The 17,153-nt window shown below is 41.2% G+C and overlaps 1 protein-coding gene across 1 annotated transcript in view; it reads left to right on the top strand.

Annotated features, from left to right (window-relative positions):
- The window catches only part of ANO4 (anoctamin 4), a 207,167-nt gene that overhangs the window by 62,757 nt on the left and 127,257 nt on the right, over positions 1 to 17,153 (top strand). Inside the window, exon 7 of the mRNA XM_044914740.1 lies at positions 6,719 to 6,850. Within this exon, the coding sequence (XP_044770675.1) occupies positions 6,719 to 6,850 (132 nt within the window). The remainder of the gene's footprint in view (positions 1 to 6,718; positions 6,851 to 17,153) is intronic.

The raw sequence follows: 17,153 nt of genomic DNA, 5'->3' as shown, positions 1-17,153 counted from the left end.
TGAAGCCCAATGTCTGGTGTCATTTTTAAAGTGCAGTTTGTCAGAAATTTTGGTAACTATTTTAACTCTTGTTTCACCTCAGAACAGATTTAGACAATGGAGAGTATCTCTTTGTAGCCAGCTCTGATATGCCATATTGAAGGGCACATCTACATCTGGCTATCCTGGTTGTACACCAGTAATAAAACATTGACTCAGTGTTCTAAAATTCTCATGTCATACTAAATATGGATATTTAATTTAGCTTTTAGTCTCATCCACATAAATGATAATTTCATTACTTTGCAAAAGCATCCCTGAAACAACCTTATCTCCTTTAATGCCAAGGGAAATGATTTTATGATGTTTCTGAGCAGGCAGAGAGAGAAAGCATCTTTTCACAAATATCTTTATTTTTGAAAATCGCCTGACTCCCATAAAACACACTCATGTAGTTTAGACTTATATTCTTCGAGTAAATGCTATTTTCATCATGTACTTGGTCTAATAAAAGCTCCTTTGACTCTTTGGGCAGACTTAGTCCTTATAAATTGCCTATCCAATAAAGAGAGGGAATTTATCATCTGTCTTCTGCCTTTTTTTTTTTTTTTTTTGCCTTTGCCAAATACTGCAAATATAGTCTGTAGAAGATGTGATTACAAAGGAACAAATTTGATTATGGTCAGTGGCTTGTAGCTAAAGTCTCATTACTACTCATTCCTTTTCCATCCACTCCCCCATGCATACCTGCCTAATGTTATCCTTTGCAGTCATTTGGCAGAATGTCTGCTGCCCCTGCTACATTATACATTCAGTGCAGTTGCAATCTTATCAGTTGAGTATACAGGCAAATGACAAATGACTTGTATTTTCCATCCTTGTTTTAAAAAATTAATATATGTAAATGTTCCAAAGCCTTTGGACTCTTCTATGAGATATTTAGGTTGTGCCCCAGTTAGTAGCCTTGTGACCTAAAAGAATCCGAACTCTTATCCAAGGAGAGGGCTATAAATATAGGAGACTTGGCTCTCAGAAGAGGAAAAAGAAATCCAAGGCTCCTGCTGTCTAACTGTTATCAGTCCAGGAGGGCTTCATTTATTGCAATGTAGGGCTCTGTGTGGTGCCTCCATTTAAAAAAAAAAAAAAAGAAAGGAAAGTTTATCTGTAGGTTCCCTCTAGGTATATCATCCCTAAAAATGTAATCTGTTTGAAATGTGATGCTATTATTATAATAGTCTGGTCTGGGGAAAACCAGGTATCTCTGAAGTAGCCTATTTCATTTCATTTAGCCTAATTAAGTTGTCATTAGTACATACTCCCTCCTGGGTTGTTAGTGGCTCAAGAGAAAAGCCTTGGTCTTCTTCAGGGTATACCCACAGCATCCAGGTTGGGGCTCTGCACACAGTAGGTACTTTATAAAGGCCTACTGATGGCTTAGCATGTGGGGAGTGAAGTCCTTTGGTATGTGGCCTTTTCTTTAGTTATCACCACTTTAATTATCACTACCCACTAAGGTGGGTAGTATAGTCTCCCCTTTGCAGCCAAGGGAACCTAGGATCAAAGAGGTTCAAGCAGAACCTTCCGAAAGCACATTTCCAAGACACAGCTTGCAGTATGTGCCCATTCACCTGTCCTGTGCTGGCAGCTCTTTCCAGTCACTCATGACATGACCTGCCATGAACCAGAGCTTGGCGGGGCGGGGGAAACACGACACTGAACTTACTGTAATAACAACTTTCTATAAAAATACCCACATTTTAGTCCAGATATTAGCTTGACAAGTTAAGGCCAGAAATGCCCAAGTGGATGATTGATCCATTGTCTCTTTATTGATTTGCCTATGTAGTCTATAAGAGGGCTTTTGCTCAATAAATGGCAGAAATGGAACAAAATGATAATGTGTCCAACCAAAATCAATACTAAATCATTAAGCCAACATTTTCTCTTTGCTTTTCCCAGTCAGTGAAGACTTTATTAAGTAAGCCCAACTCCTATACTTATGAGACAAATTGGATACTTCCTAGTTAGTCGGTTCCTCAACTCACATATCTAAGAGAATTTCAGGATTACCTCTTTAGGGAAGTTTATTAGATGAAGATGGGAGCACAGACCTCAATATACAAGTGAGAATCTTAGCTTTTAAATTCCTATTGATAACTCTACATAAGAGTTTATCATCCTCATCTTCTTCTTCATCCTAGATACCACCACTGAACTGAGCATTTTGTACATATAAGGCATTGAGCAAACACCTGATATTTGTTATCTTGTGTAGTCCTCACCACTGACTCATGAAACAGGTGCATTCACTCAATGAGGTTTAGTCACTTGCCCAGCATGGCACTCATCCCTAGAGAGATGTACAAGTTGTGAACCTACTTCAACTTCAGAGTCCATCATTCTGTATGAAAGGATATCTATTACACTGTGAAAAAGAAAGCTCTTTATTAATTCAGGTTTGTTTAGAATATAGCCAAGATACTATTGCCCACATCACAAGCAACATGTAGTATCTAAAAAATAGCAGAATCAGAAACCCAGCTTGGGTCTCGTGCTTTCCAGCCTGGTGGCTTTTGCACTGTGTTTTTACTTGCACTGTGGAAGAGGATCCTCAGTGATGCCTAAGTAGCAAGTTTGGGATGGGAGTGTTTGTTGAAGAGTGGCCAGTTGTCATCCAGCCACAGAGAAACAGATCCTTGTTCCCAGAGCCACCGGATTGGCAGGTAGAGTAGCATGTGGAGTGTTAACCTCAACATTGGGAGCCTGAACAGCCATGGCCAGGTCTCAAGGGGCAGATCAGATCAAGACTCTTTTCAGAGGTCTATTAATTTCCTGTTGCTGTTTTAACAGATTCCTCCAAACTTAGCTGCATAAAACAACACAGATTTATTATTTTACAATTCTGCAGGTCAGTAGTCCAGGGGAGGAGACTTAACTGATTTCTCTGCTCAGAGTCTCTCAAGGCTAACGTCGAGGTGTTGGTTGGCCTAGGCTCTTCTTGAGGCCATGAGGGAGAATAATATTCAGGCTTGTTCAGGTTGCTGGCACAGTTCAGTTCTGTGCAATTTCTGTAGGGTTCTTAGACAAAAGTCATTCTCAGCTTCTAGAGGCTGCCTGCACTCCCTGGCTGCTGGCCCTCTTCATCTTCAAAGCCAGCAATGGCCAGTTGAGTCCTTCTCACACTTTGAATCTCTCTGTCACCCCCCTCTGCCTCATCTTTGCTATCTCTAGCTAGAGAAAATTCTCTCCTTTTATTTTTCTATTTAAAATCAATTTAATTAACATACAGTATATTATTAGATTCAGAGGTAGAATTTAGTGATTCATCAGTTGCATATAACACCCAGAGCTCCTTTATATCAAGTGCCCTCCTTAATGCCCATCACCCAGTTACCTCATCCCACCACCCACCCCCCCTCCAGCAACCTGTTTGTTTCCTAGAGTTAAGAGTCTCTTATAGTTTGTCTCCCTCTCTGATTTCATCTTATTTTTCCTTCCCTTCCCCTATGTTCATCTGTTTTGTTTCTTAAATTCCACAGATGAGTGAAATCATATATTTGTCTTTCTCTGACTGACTGACTTCGCTTAGCTAGAGGGTAATATGCTAAGCAAAGTTCTCTCCTTTTAAATGGCTCATATGATTAAGTTGGGTCCACCTGAGTAATCCAGTATGCTCTCCCATTTCTAACGGTCCGTAACCTTGCTTACAGTCCCTTTGCCATGTCACATGACATATTCACAGGTTCCAGTGATTAGGGTACACACATCTTTCAGGAACCATTCTGCCCAGAAGAGGGTACAAACCGCTGACCACATTTGAGGGTTTGTTTCTGTCATTTTGAAGAGCACACAGCATGGACCAGCATGTGTGATAGAACTGTACAGTCCATGTTTTGCCCTCCTGCTTCGGCTCAGGCTACCCCACTGAAGGCCAATTTACCCACCCCCACCCCCAGCCAGTGTCTCAGGGGTTTTGTTTTTAAGATACCTTTTGAATATCTTTATTCCACCATAATGTTTTAAAAGCCCAGTTCCTCTGCTTTCCGTCACTTTTATATTAGCCTCCCTGGTCCTTAAGAAGTTACCAATAACACTCTTTGCCTGGCAGCTTCTCCAAAGCATTGCATGCACACCATCCTTTGGAAGCACAGGCTTCCTGACAACCCTGCAAGGTCAGTAAGATGGTGATGATGATGATTAGTCCATTTTAAAATAAGGCTTAAGAAGGTGAGTGATTCGTGGAAGGTCAGACAGCTGATAAGCAACAGAACCAGGATTTAGGCACCCCAGTTCTACGTCCCAGCTTCTTTTAGGAGCCTCCCTTCTCTTCATTCCACTTCTGGCCCCTCCTCATTTTTCAGTGAATCATTTTCATTACCCTGGTCCACTCTCTCTTCACCATCTCCACATTTCATTTAAGTTGTGGTGCTATAAGCTGTTGCTGAAAGCTGCCATTTCATTCCCATAGAGTATTGATGTCTCCTTTTTCACAGCTTTGTTTTTATCCACGCTGAGCACTGTACCCAGCTGGATTTAATTCAGTCGTGGTACACAGAACCCAGATTCTGTAAGAATGTGAACTTCGCGAAGTGTAATCCGATTAGTGCCGCAGACTGGAGATGTGTGGGAGGTAAAAGCTCTATTATGAAAAGCCTCTGGGCCAATGTCCTCTTTCTTGAATGAGTTTAAAGGCAATCAGATGAAATAAAGCCAGGAGTTATGGGGAAGGCCACCAGCTTAGCCTAGGAAGTATAATTTATGAGTCCATTTAAGGACTAAATCATTGAACTCGGACAAGCTGTAGATACTGAAGAAGCACAATTAACTTTGAATTGAAAAGAAAGATAATGTTAAGAGGCAAGCTGGGTGCTCAAATTCTTATTTTGGAGGGGAAAAGATTGTAATAATAGCCAGTACCTAGTATACACCGGACACTCTTCTGGAGATTTTATGTCCATATTGATTAATCACCACAGCCCTATGAACTGAGTATTATTTTCATGCCCACTTTATAGATAAGGAAATTAAGGCACAGCAAAGTTCAATAACTTGCCCAAGGTCACACTGCTAATATTTACAGAGCCAGGATTTGAATCCAGGTACTGCAACCCCATGTTCTCAATCACTACATTCTACTGTCTCTCTGATGTGCATTATGTTACTATACTTTAAGTGTCTTTAAGGAGTGGTGAGGGAGGAGAGGACCAGGAGGAGGAAGGATGGAGGGGATAGGAACCGCTTTGGACCCTTCCAATGTACTATTCTCTTCTGGGAACATGACCCTGAGTAGAATCTTTATTTGTGTGTGCGTATATGTGGTAGGTACGAGTTGTCTTTGAGAGAAAGGTCCTAGAGAAGTTGTGAGATTCTGTCTACTTTGAATTTTCAGGGGTTCTGAAGAAAGGCCAGCCACCACTAGGCAGAAGGAGGTTGTGGTGAGACTGGAGCCCTGCAGAGAATAAAAGAGGTGGTAAAAGAGTTAACTATTGTTTTTCATCTTGGAGCTGACTGGTTATGGGAAAAGTAATTCCTTCACATGGAAGTTTCATTGAAAAGGATAAATTGCCATATAAATATTTTTTGATGAAATCCTACCCAAATTCCATGTGTAGTTAATAGACCTAGAAGGCATTTAGATATTTTCTTCATTAGAGGAATCCGTCCCTTCTGTAGCCCTTAATTGAAGATTTCCAGTATCAACTACTTTGATAGGGTGATCCCTAAAATCAAGAGTCCAAAACCTGCATTCTCTTCCTGGCTTTATTCACTGGCTGGGTAGTTTGAGCTGGATACCTTCCATGGGTCTCTTCTGTGATGTGTAAAATGAGTATGGTACCTGTTCATTCTGCCTCACAGAAATGCTACTTGATACGTGCTCTTAGAAGATACTTTCTTCAGTGGGTATAGATACCTGAGGTAGCACAGTTGTTTTCAAGTGTGATGTGTATATTGCTCCTTCTAGTGGTTTTCTGTGAATGACTGACAATCTGGTCACTTGGAAGCCAGATGTTTTCATCAGCAGAAGCCAGAGGGAATTGGGAAGGGGGTAGGGGAAAACTGTGGCTTGTAAACCACCCTAACGACACTGTTGTTTTCTGTGACTTGGCATCATTGTGCGCCCTAGCCAGCGTGACACATGTGTCCTCATGCCCCCATACCTTGAGCCATGGAGTCAGCTTGAAAGACAGAATGAAAGCTGAACAGCCTGCTGTCTGCTGAGAGGCAGCTCAGGGAAGGTGTGAGAGGCAGGAAGCAAATCACGACATCACGCTCTGTGCACACAGGCAACCCACTGGGATTGCTGTCAGCTGCCCTGCTGAAAGTTAACTACAGCTAGAGCACTTCCCTAACCAAGGGAAGATGGGGAAATTTTCCAGATACAGAATGAGTTTCTAGAACCTGCAGAATGTAAGAAGTTAAGGTCTCGGCTGCTTTGCTTAAGGGGCTGTCCACTTCCTTTCCAGAGCCTTCCAGCCTTGGTCATTTATTGGCATGTGGGTGAACATATAACTCTTGGCCACTATTTCATAGACAATAATATTGAGGACCTGTGATGAGATCGAAAAAACACTGGAGTTGAGGCGCTCTTCTTTCTGTCCGTAAAACGGGGGTATCATGTACAGTGAGAGTGCCTGGAGTGTGTGGTGTCATAATTATGGCTCTGTGGAGACTTCCCTCCTGTGTTATGGGGCAATGCTGACATGCTGTACCCTTTGGTCTTGCCTTTCATGTACCACAGGATCGATAAACAAATAAGCAGGTTTCGGAGATGGTTACCTAAGAAGCCCATGAGGCTGGACAAGGAGACACTGCCAGACCTGGAGGAGAATGACTGCTACACTGCCCCTTTCAGCCAGCAAAGGATCCACCAGTGAGTGTTTCGTGTGAAAGCCTTTGTCTTACTAAGGACATGCAGCTGTGGTAGAGCCTTCTGCACGCCTTTGAGTCCTTGGCATGTGGAAGGAACAGCTTAGTGCCTTTCTTCCCTGAAAGTCCTGTGAGTGTTCATATCCCTTTTGTATTAGGGTAAGCTAACTGTTCTAACAAACAATCCCCATATCTCAGTGGCTTGACATAGTAGAACATGTGTTCATATGTGTGTTGGGTGAACGACCTTCTCCATGGTGATTCAGAGACCCAGGATCCTTCTATTTGGTGGCTCTGCCAGTCCCCGTGCTCAGAGCCCCTGTAGGCTCATCAGCATATAACCGACATGACAGGGAAATTGGTTTACCCCGGGCCCTATTGAAAAGAGGGGTCATTGGTTTGTCTTAATCAATCTCTGTTCACTACTCAGTTCCCTTTTCTTCAGCAACTCACCAAGTTCCCCCAGGAAAAGCCATATCCCTGAGTAGCCCACTTGCTGGCTCTCCGTCAGACAGTCTCTGAACAGTAATTTCTCACTTTTGACATGCAGGGGGAAAGGTTGGCTAAGTAATTGAGCCTTTGAGGAATTGCAGAAGTGATAGAGAATTGACTCTGAAGCTTTTGAGATGACAAGAAATTGGGATGGGGGGGGAATCAGTGGTAGGAGAGAAGAGCATGCCAAAGACTAAACAACTAGGCAAAAACAGCCTCTCAAAAGGCAAATAAATAAGTTTGGCCCAGCCTTGCTCTCAGCCAGACTTCCAGAATTCCTGGCTCTCCCCGCTCCAGCCATACTCACAGCTTCAGTAAAATGGACTTCCCCAAGGGGAGGAAGAGGGTAACAGATTTTTTGGAAAAAAAAAAAAAATAGGTTGTTAACTTTGAGAAAAAAAATAAACCAAATGGCAGACGTCAGGTTACAGGGAATGTATGGTTGGGGGCATGTTTCAGCACAGAAAATCAGTTAATGTCTTTGGACTTCTAGAAGATGAAGAAGAAAAGAAAAATCAAAGAGTAGATGTTCTGCATCAAAATATATAATATATAATATATAATAATGTATAATGCAAGGGAAACAACTTTATAAGCCTCTAAAATAGCCAAACTCTGGATCCCCACAAGTCAGATTGATGCCAACCCAGCCACATTATGTGAAAATTTAAAAGGGTTATTGAAAAAGACATGAAATTCACAGCCTGGCCTCAAAATCCTAGTTATATCCTCTGCAGGAAATAAGAAATGAAAAGGATTTCATGTTAACTCAAAGATCAAGACCTATGGGTGTTTTTTAAGAGAAAAAGACAGATGAAAGCTGACATGTTCCTGCTCTTAACTTAAACCTTTGCTATGCCTGTGTTGTTTATCTTGAAGTTTCTTAGACAAGTGATTGTATGTTTTAAATTCTTCTGGAGTAGAGTCTGATTTACATACAGAATTTTCCCTTTGCTTCTCAACTGCCTGAGAATACCTAGCACAGTGCAGGAGCGTCTCATAATTTTCAGATGGATAGATACATGAATGGATAAGTAGGTGGCTAGAAGAATCAATGAAATATAGGGTATGTGCCTGGGGTTTTGCTTTACTTCAAATGGATGTAGGTAGATAGAAGAGGAAGGTTTCCCACTACTCATCTTCATGCTGGTTACATTTCCTGATGTTCTTTCTTGCTTTAGAACGCATTTTTTAGCGGGGTTCTCAAAGTCAGAAGCACCTGGGCACCCAGCAGGCTCTCTAGAGAATAGAGTCAAGATTCATATCTTTATAAGTATTTTAATATATATAATAAATGAGGGATGATAGCCTGTGGGATCACAGAGGTACTCAGCCACCTCTATCACAAATTTGAGAGACCTTTTTTGATATGTTGGGCATTGGTTCACTGAATAATTAATTCATTCATCAGTCTCTGATTTGATTTCTACTTGTTGCCAGGCACTGTCTGGGTGCAGAGGATATAAAGATAAATAATACACAGTCTTTACCCCAGCCTAGTAAAGACAGAAAGACCATTTTAAATAATTGTTCACAATATGATGGCTGCTACTTAAAAGAAAGAGGGCTCCATACTGCAGATTTTGAGGGAGGTTCTCAAAAATAAGAATTGAACACACACAAAAATGCTTGAGATGGGTCTTGAAGGATAACATTTGTCCAGGTAGGTAGTAGGGGGAACAGATCTCAAGAAAGAATAATTTATGTATAAAAGTATATGGGCATGGCTAAGTTGGCTAAGCGTCCCACTCTTGATTTTGGCTCAGATCATGTTCTCAGAGTCGTGAGATCAAGTTCTGCATCAGGCTCCCCACTGGGCATGGAGCATGCTTGAGATTCTCTCTCTTTCTCCCTCTGCCCCTCTCCACCCTCTCTCTCTCTCTCAAAAAAAAAAAAAAAAAAAAGTATACGGGCATGAAACAGAATGGAGTGTCTGAAGAACTACAGGTAGTTTTCTGTGAATGGGCATAGGGTGTGAGAAAACCTGGCATTATTGTTTGAAAAAGGAGTGATCAGTGGAAGATGAGCTTTCCAGACCTGAGAACCAAGAAGGAAAAAGCAGAGGGATGGCTGGAAGGAAGGAAACCTAAGAATCAGGCCTCAGTGGGATCAAGAGGGTAGTTTAGGCAGTTCCATCATGCAGTTGGGTGATGAAAAATTAAACAGGGGGCTTGAACATCATGGGCAGTGGGGATTTCTTTCTCTTTGAGAATTGTCATGCCACATGAACAACATCCCTTTAATGAATGTGTAGAAGTAAGACTTGAGGAGTGCTGGCTGTCCAGTTGGAAATGATTGGTATAATAAAAAAAAAAAAAATTCCCTAAAGATGGATGCTTCCTTAAGGTGACACTAATGGGTTTAAAGTAATCAGAAGTAACTTGTTAATGAGCTCTAGGGCTTATAATATGATTTCCTGGTTGTCCAAATGCAGTCCAAAATCCCATGTGACTTCTTGGTTTTGCAGAATGTTTGATATTGTGTTTGTCTAGGAATAAAAGAGAATAGATATTTGTGTGTGTGTGTATGTGTGTGCATGTACATGAATGTAGTGGAAAAAGAAAAAAATTAGGAGTTTAATAAATAATGATCAAAATGAAAAAGAAGTCTTAAAAAATACTTTGTGCTCAGAATAAAGCCCAGAGTCCTAAGCTGGCTCACTAGCTCCTGCTTCCATTTCCTGTTGAGCACTTCATCCATAATGAACTGCTTTGACCTCCTTAACTCACAGAGCCCTTTTGTCTCCTGTTGCACAGGGTCTTCCCTCTGCCTGGTGTACTCTTTCCCTTAGACTCCCTTCTTTCAGGTTTCATCAGAGGTGTTTTCTTCAGAAAACCTTCCAAGATTTCCAACCTTAGTTGTGCTTTTCAAAAACAACATTATGTATGCACTTGGGAGAATGGATTGGAGGTGGGCAGGGATAGAACCAGGGATATTAGTTATATTACTTCTAGGTTTTAGAAATAAATTCTGGGTGAGGTGCATTCTCTTATATCTTGATAATACATATTTTTTTCTATCATAGCTCTTGATATAGAACCATATAGACAGTAAAGTTCTTGAAAGGCTATGTCTATATGTTCATCATTTTTGAATCTCATAGTTGGTGCTTAATAATGATTTGTTAAATGATAAATGAATAGACAAAAATGAAAATAGAATAATCATGTGAAGAAAGAATATAAATGGTGTGAAGTTAGCTCACTGCACACTCCTCTCAGACCAAATTCAACCCATTCTCTCCTCCAGTGTGGTGCACTTCTATTGTCCCTGGTCTAGTAAATAGCACTAATATTTGTGCAGCTGTTGAAACCAGAGTCAGGAAGCTATTCTAGACCTCTCCTTCACCTCCACTTTCTGCATTCGCTACATCTCCAAAGTCTGATGATTTTACAAGTTAAGTCTCTGGAATCTAACAACTCTCAATGTCCACCATCATCTCACTTCTGAAACCTGGAAGTAATGTAACAGGTCTCCCTGGTTCTATCCTTGCCCACCTCTAACCCATTCTCCCAAGTGCATACAGAATGATGTTTTTGAAATGCATTTCTAATCATGTCACTTAATCCTGTTTAAAAACCTTAGAATAAATACCAAAATTATTGAGATGACCCACAAGGCCTTAGATCAATTCCTCTCCAACCTTATCTGCCTTCACTGTCTTCCACCCTCCCTTCTTATGATCCAGACACATACAGCCTCTCTCAGTTCTTTGGATGCACTCTCCCTCAGGGAATTTGCACATGCTGTTTTCTCTCTTGGAATTCTCTTCCCATTTCTTTCCCCTTCCCCTTGTTTACTCTTATTCAATCTTCAAAATCCAGCTCCAGAACTCTTCCCAGGGAAGCCCTCCTCTCGTCCTTCCAAGGACTAGTTCCCCTTGCTATATTCTCTTTAAGTCACATGTTTCCTATGTAACATTTTTTTAAATTTGAAATTCTGTACCTTTGTAATTATTTGGGTATTATATGATTAATACTTAAACCCTCCAGGTAAACTAAACTCAGTGGAGACATATACCATGTCTGTTTTTGCTCACAATTATATCTCTGATACTTAACACAATTCCTGGCATACCATAGATGCTCAATATTTGTCTATTAAATGAATGGAGTAAGGATGCGAGTAATAAAGACAACATGGGATAATCTAATCATGAATCTTTATACTCTGAACTACATTGTACAAAAGATTAAAGTTGAGAATCAATTAAAAAACAAATAGCCTCGCATTCTGTTTGAACATTGTCAGTGTTTGAGAAGCAATATAGGCAAACCAGTGAGTATACATGTCTGCAAGTCCACATATGCTGTTATTGGTCATTTTATATGGTATCACCAAACACCTACAGGTAGGAAAGCTCTTACTAGATGCCAGACACTATTTTAGGAACCTTAATCCTTACAACAACCCTATGAGAGAGGAGGTATTATTGTCACCATTTTGCAGATGAGGAAAATAAAGCACAAAGAGGTTAAGGAGGGCGCCTGGGTGGCTCAGTTGGTTGAGCGACTGCCTTCGGCTCAGGTCATGATCCTGGAGTCCCGGGATCGAGTCCCGCATCGGGCTCCCTGCTCGGCAGGGAGTCTGCTTCTCCCTCTGACCCTCCTCCCTCTCATGCCCGCTGTATCTCATTCTCTCTGTCTCAAATAAATAAATAAAATCTTTAAAAAAAAAAAAAAAAAAAAAAAAGAGGTTAAGGAATCTGCAGGAGGTCACATAGCTAGGTTAGTCCACCCCACTGGAACAACCCCCAAATATCAGTGCTTTAACACTATAGAAGTTCATTTGTTGTTCACATCATTGTCTAATGTGGGTTACCATGAATGATCAAGCACAATGTCTCTGCTCCGCACAGTCATTCAGGTACCCAGGCTGCTTCTGTCTAGTAACTGCCATCCCCAAGGTCCCTTGCATCTTGTTGACAGGAAAAGAGAGATGAGTAATTTTGTAGGAAGTTTTTATGGGCCAGGCAAGAAGTGGTGTACAGCACTTAAACCCACATTTCATGGACCAGAATTCAGTCATGTAATTAACTCTACTCAAGGGATGCTAACATAACTAGTCTTTCTGTACGCCCAAGAGGGAAAAGGAAGCAGGTTTGCTGAACACCTCAGCAGTCTGTCTCAGTGATGGAGTGGGAATTCAAATTCAGACAGGGAGCCTCCAGATTCCACAGTCTTAAGCATTACAGTCTACTTATAGGATTTTTCAACTTTTGTGCTGTTGATGTTTTAGACTGAATAGCTCTGTTGTAGGGAGCCGTCCTGTGTGTTATAGGGTGGTTAGTAAATTATTGTCCTCTATCCATTTGATGCTAGCAGCAGCCCCCTCTCCCCTTAGTTGTGAAAATCAAAAATGTTACAAACATTGCCAAATTTTCCTGGGTTGGGGGGGCAGGGGATGGGCTCAAAATCACAGCACTCTTCTCCAATTGAGAACCATTGCTTTACTGGCTTTTATTACATGACACCCTTCGGGCAGGACCACCCAGTCTCTGACATCCTTGTTGAATCTGATAATTATGACAGACAATTCCATTTAAGATTTAATTTTTTTCCTTGTCACCTCCTTGCCTGTGAATGTTACCCTGCTTAAATATCATCACCCTTTGTTCTTACAATGGCTTTTGCAGTAATATCCGTGAGGCAGTTACTTTTTAAGGTTGATACTCAAAAGAAAGGTTTGTGCTGGTAGACAGAGAAAAGGAAATGTAGATAAGATGCGTGCCATTTTTTATAGTAGATATACGATACATTCTTTCAAGAACTAGATCAATTGAATTGCCCTTCAGAAATGTTTGTGTTAGATATAAGCGGGAAAATGTTTCTCCCTGTGATTTTATTCCTCTTATTGCCATTAGTTTATTTTTATGAAAACCTATGAAAAATGAGGCGAAATTAAATATTGACCATTTCCTAGTAGAAGGTTCTGAAATTTGTGTTTTTAGTAGGTGCATATGTCTAAAAAGTTACTCATTCATGCACTCGCCCCATACCTGTTGTTGTTCTCAGTGCTTGGGAATCAACAGTGAACAAATAGGCCAAGATCCTTGTTCTCCTGGAGCTTACCTTGTAGCTGGGGCTAACTGGCAATGAATTATAAACCAGTGGTTCTCAATAGGTGCATGATTTGGCAAGGTCTGGAAACATTTTTGGTGGTCAGAACTGGAAGCTGAGAGTGCTGCTGGTGTCTAGGGGATGGAGTGAACAGGCAGTTCCCGCAACAGAGAGGTCTCCAGCCTTGGATGTCAGTAGTGTTGAGGTAAACAGTTAAAAAAAGCAATTGTAAAGCATGTTAGAATGTGATAAATGCTATGGAAAAAGAGAAAAAGAGGAGTAGAGGTTAAAAATGAACAACCCTGGCATGGGGACATGGGTGCAGGTTAAATTTTCAAAAGAAATTCTTCCGTAGGCCTCAGATAGAAGGTATGATTAGAAAAAGACTTAAAGGAGGGGCGCCTGGGTGGCTCAGTTGGTTAAGCGACTGCCTTCTGTTCAGGTCATGATCCTGGAGTCCCGGGATCGAGTCCCGCATCGGGCTCCTTGCTCGGCAGGGAGTCTGCTTCTCCCTCTGATCCTCCTCCCTCTCATGCTCTCTGTCTCCCATTCTCTCTCTCAGATAAATAAATAAAAAATCTTTAAAAAAAAAGAAAAAGACTTAAAGGAGATAAGAGGAGGGGAACAAAGAGGGGGTTCCATGTAAGGGAACAGCCAAAGCACAGGCCCTAATCTGTGAGCACATGTGGGTGAAAATAAGACCTTTGTGGCTGGAATAGAAATGATGAGACCAGCAACAGAGATGAGTTAGAAGGGAAAGAGGGAGGCTGATTATATACAGCCTTGGCTTTTACAAAGGAAAGTGATAGTCTAACTTAACTATTGAAAATACCATTCCAACTCCTTTAAGAGCAGACTGTAGGAAGCAAGACTAGAAGCAGGAACCAGTTAGGAGGCAACTGCAGACATCCCAGTGAGAGATGATGTATTTATTTATATATGTATATATATTTTTACATTTCTAGCTTTTAAAAGTCTGCAGTCACAATAGATATCACATATAACTCAGTATCAGCCCATTTCCTTGCAAAGCTTGGTTGTACACAAAACATTTTAGCATTTGTCCTCTGCATGTATGAAATAGACATTATCGAAAGACCCCTTGAGATGAAATTTGCTTACATGCCTTTCTCCCCCTGCTAGACTCTGAGCTACTGAGGGCTAGAAGTTCCTGCCTGGCAGCCAGTGACACCTAGGGTATGATTATGATCATAAGACTTAACAGGAAAGGGCACAGCAGAGTTGGAAGTTGACACTGTTGCCACTTTGGGAGGACAGAGCCGGGACTCCAGAGTCTGGTTCTCTCATCTAAACCCAGAACATCCATATCAAAAGTTGAAAACCATAGTCAACTAGTCAGTCAGTTGTGGTCTCCATGTTCTATTTGAATTTACCCCTGGCTTGTTGATTTATTTTTGGTCTCAATTTTGCTAATAGACTATCTTCCCTATCCAGTTTTATGGCTGTTAAATTCTGTTCTCAGGATTAATGCCTGACACTTAACTCCTACATCATACATTTTAATGCATATGTCATGTGCATGTGGGAAATGTCAAGTGTGTGCATCAAAAGACCACTTGACGTGAAATTGGCTTACATGCTTTTTTCTCCCCTTTTAGACCATTATCTTAAGGAATAACAAAACAACACAGCTCTTTGTGCCCAAGAAAGAACTAACCATGGAAATCTTGGTGCCGGGGGCAGTGAGGGCTGGTAAGGACAGAAGAAAATTGCTGAAGGGTTGTTGGTGGGAGGTTCTCTGGAACCTCTCTTTGACTGCCTTCTGAATAAGCCAGCAAACCATGGCAGTGAGGTACGGACAGTAGTAATCAGTCAATTGGCTGTGTAACAGCTGTCTTCAAGTAGTGGTAGCAACAGTTGTGTTGATAAGGTGGTAGTAGCCACCATTTATCTGTAACTGTATTCCAGAGTTGTACCATAGGTGCATTACAACTCTGAGGGTACAGGTGTATGATGAAGGTCAGAGAGACTGGCTTGCTCGTAGTCACTCCAATCAATGGCAGATTAGCTAGCAGAAGTATGTTTTCTCCACAATGCCGATACCTCAGGTTTGTGCCACATAGGGAGAGCCAAAGTACAGTTTACCTTCCAGCTGCGTTACACCAGCACAAACAGGTGCCAAACAGGTGCATGTAAGTATACCTGATTACCTTTGGAATTTGTTAAAGCATTTGAAGTGGGGTAAACAAAATGGTAAAATATAAGTAAATATTCTGAATTAAGGAGAATATCATTTAGAGCAGGCATTCGAGTTAAAAAAAAAAAAAAACAGGCTTAGATTTGCAGCCCTCAATAGCCTATCTATCTGTAATGGTTAATAAATGAGCCAGCAAATTGAGCTTTAAGCATAGTGGGTAGAGCAGAGGGAGAAACACAGTAAGTCACATAGTTCTGATTGTCAGAGAGGAAGAAAACCAATCCCTTAGTGAAGCAGAGCTTTTCTTAGCATTTTCCTAGCATTTGCAAGAAATAAAATTCTCGCCCAGGGAAAGGGGGGAGGGCTGTGAATAAAGCAGTGAACAATTTCCTTAGCAACCTCCTTAGAGCAAACATCTTGTAGGGCTTTTCCACAGGCTGTTTTTGGTAGGTCCCTCAGCATGGTTCTAGAGACTTAATTGCTTGGGGCTATAATGTTTTGGAGGAGTTTAGACATCAGCAAAATACTACAGTATATCCTAAACTAACCTCATGTAAATCTTTGTTGTTTGAACTACATTCTGCAAGAATTATAGCTGAGAACTGATTAAAAAGCAAAGAGCCTCGTGTTCCATTTCAGTGTATATTTGTGTTTGAGAAATAATAAAAGCAAACCTGTGGGTAGACATCTTTATAAATCATTGTACAATACAATTTGGTGGTTTTACATGGTGTCACCCAAACTGGACCTACACGTTGCTTATCAGCCATAATTGTATGGGAGCCTAAGAGTCCAACCCCACAGAAAGCTCTCCTGCTCCAGCCAGCTGTGCGGCCCAAAGCTATCAACATTAGGGTCAGTCATTCATTGGAACATTGTAGTTCCAGAAGGCCCCTCTCAAAACTCAGATTATTTCAGAGAAAGTAATTCAGTACAACAGTAGGGATTTTGATGACTATTAGGCCTGTGAGTAAGGCATTGTCATCCCTATTTTTATAGAGGAGGAAACAGTCACAGAGAGGTTAAATAACTTGCCCAAGGAAACAAAGTCGGTAAGTAGTGGGACTTGGATTCTAAGGTAAGGCACTCTGGCTCCAGTCTTATCCTCAAACATTATATATCAGTTCTCTATGGCTGCTATAAAAAAATCACCATGAATTTTATGGCTTAACACAATGCAAGTGTTAGAAGTCTGCCATGGGTCTCGCCAGGCTAAAATCAAGGTGTGACAGGGTTGCATTCTCTTGTAGAGGCTCTGGGGGAGAATCTGTTTCTTTGCCCTCTCCAGCTTCTGGAGGCTGCTGCATTCTTGGCTCTGTGCCCCTCCGTTCATCTGCAAAGCCAGCAACAGTGGTTGAGTTCTTTTCACACCACATCATTTCACTGTGACCCTCCTTCTGTCATCCCACCTCCTTCTCTGACTCTTCTTCCTTCCTCTTCCATTTTTAAGGACCTTTGTGATTACACTGGGCCTGCTGAATGGTCCAGGATAATCTCCCTACCTTGAAGTAATCTGACAAGTAACCTTAGTTCTATCTGAAATATTAAATCCTTTTTGCCATATAAGATAGTCATAGGTTCTAGGGATTAGGATGTTG

The sequence above is a fragment of the Neomonachus schauinslandi genome, chromosome 5 (assembly GCF_002201575.2).
Source record: "Neomonachus schauinslandi chromosome 5, ASM220157v2, whole genome shotgun sequence".
NCBI lineage: Eukaryota > Metazoa > Chordata > Mammalia > Carnivora > Phocidae > Neomonachus > Neomonachus schauinslandi.
This window is presented reverse-complemented; position numbering and strand designations above follow the sequence as displayed.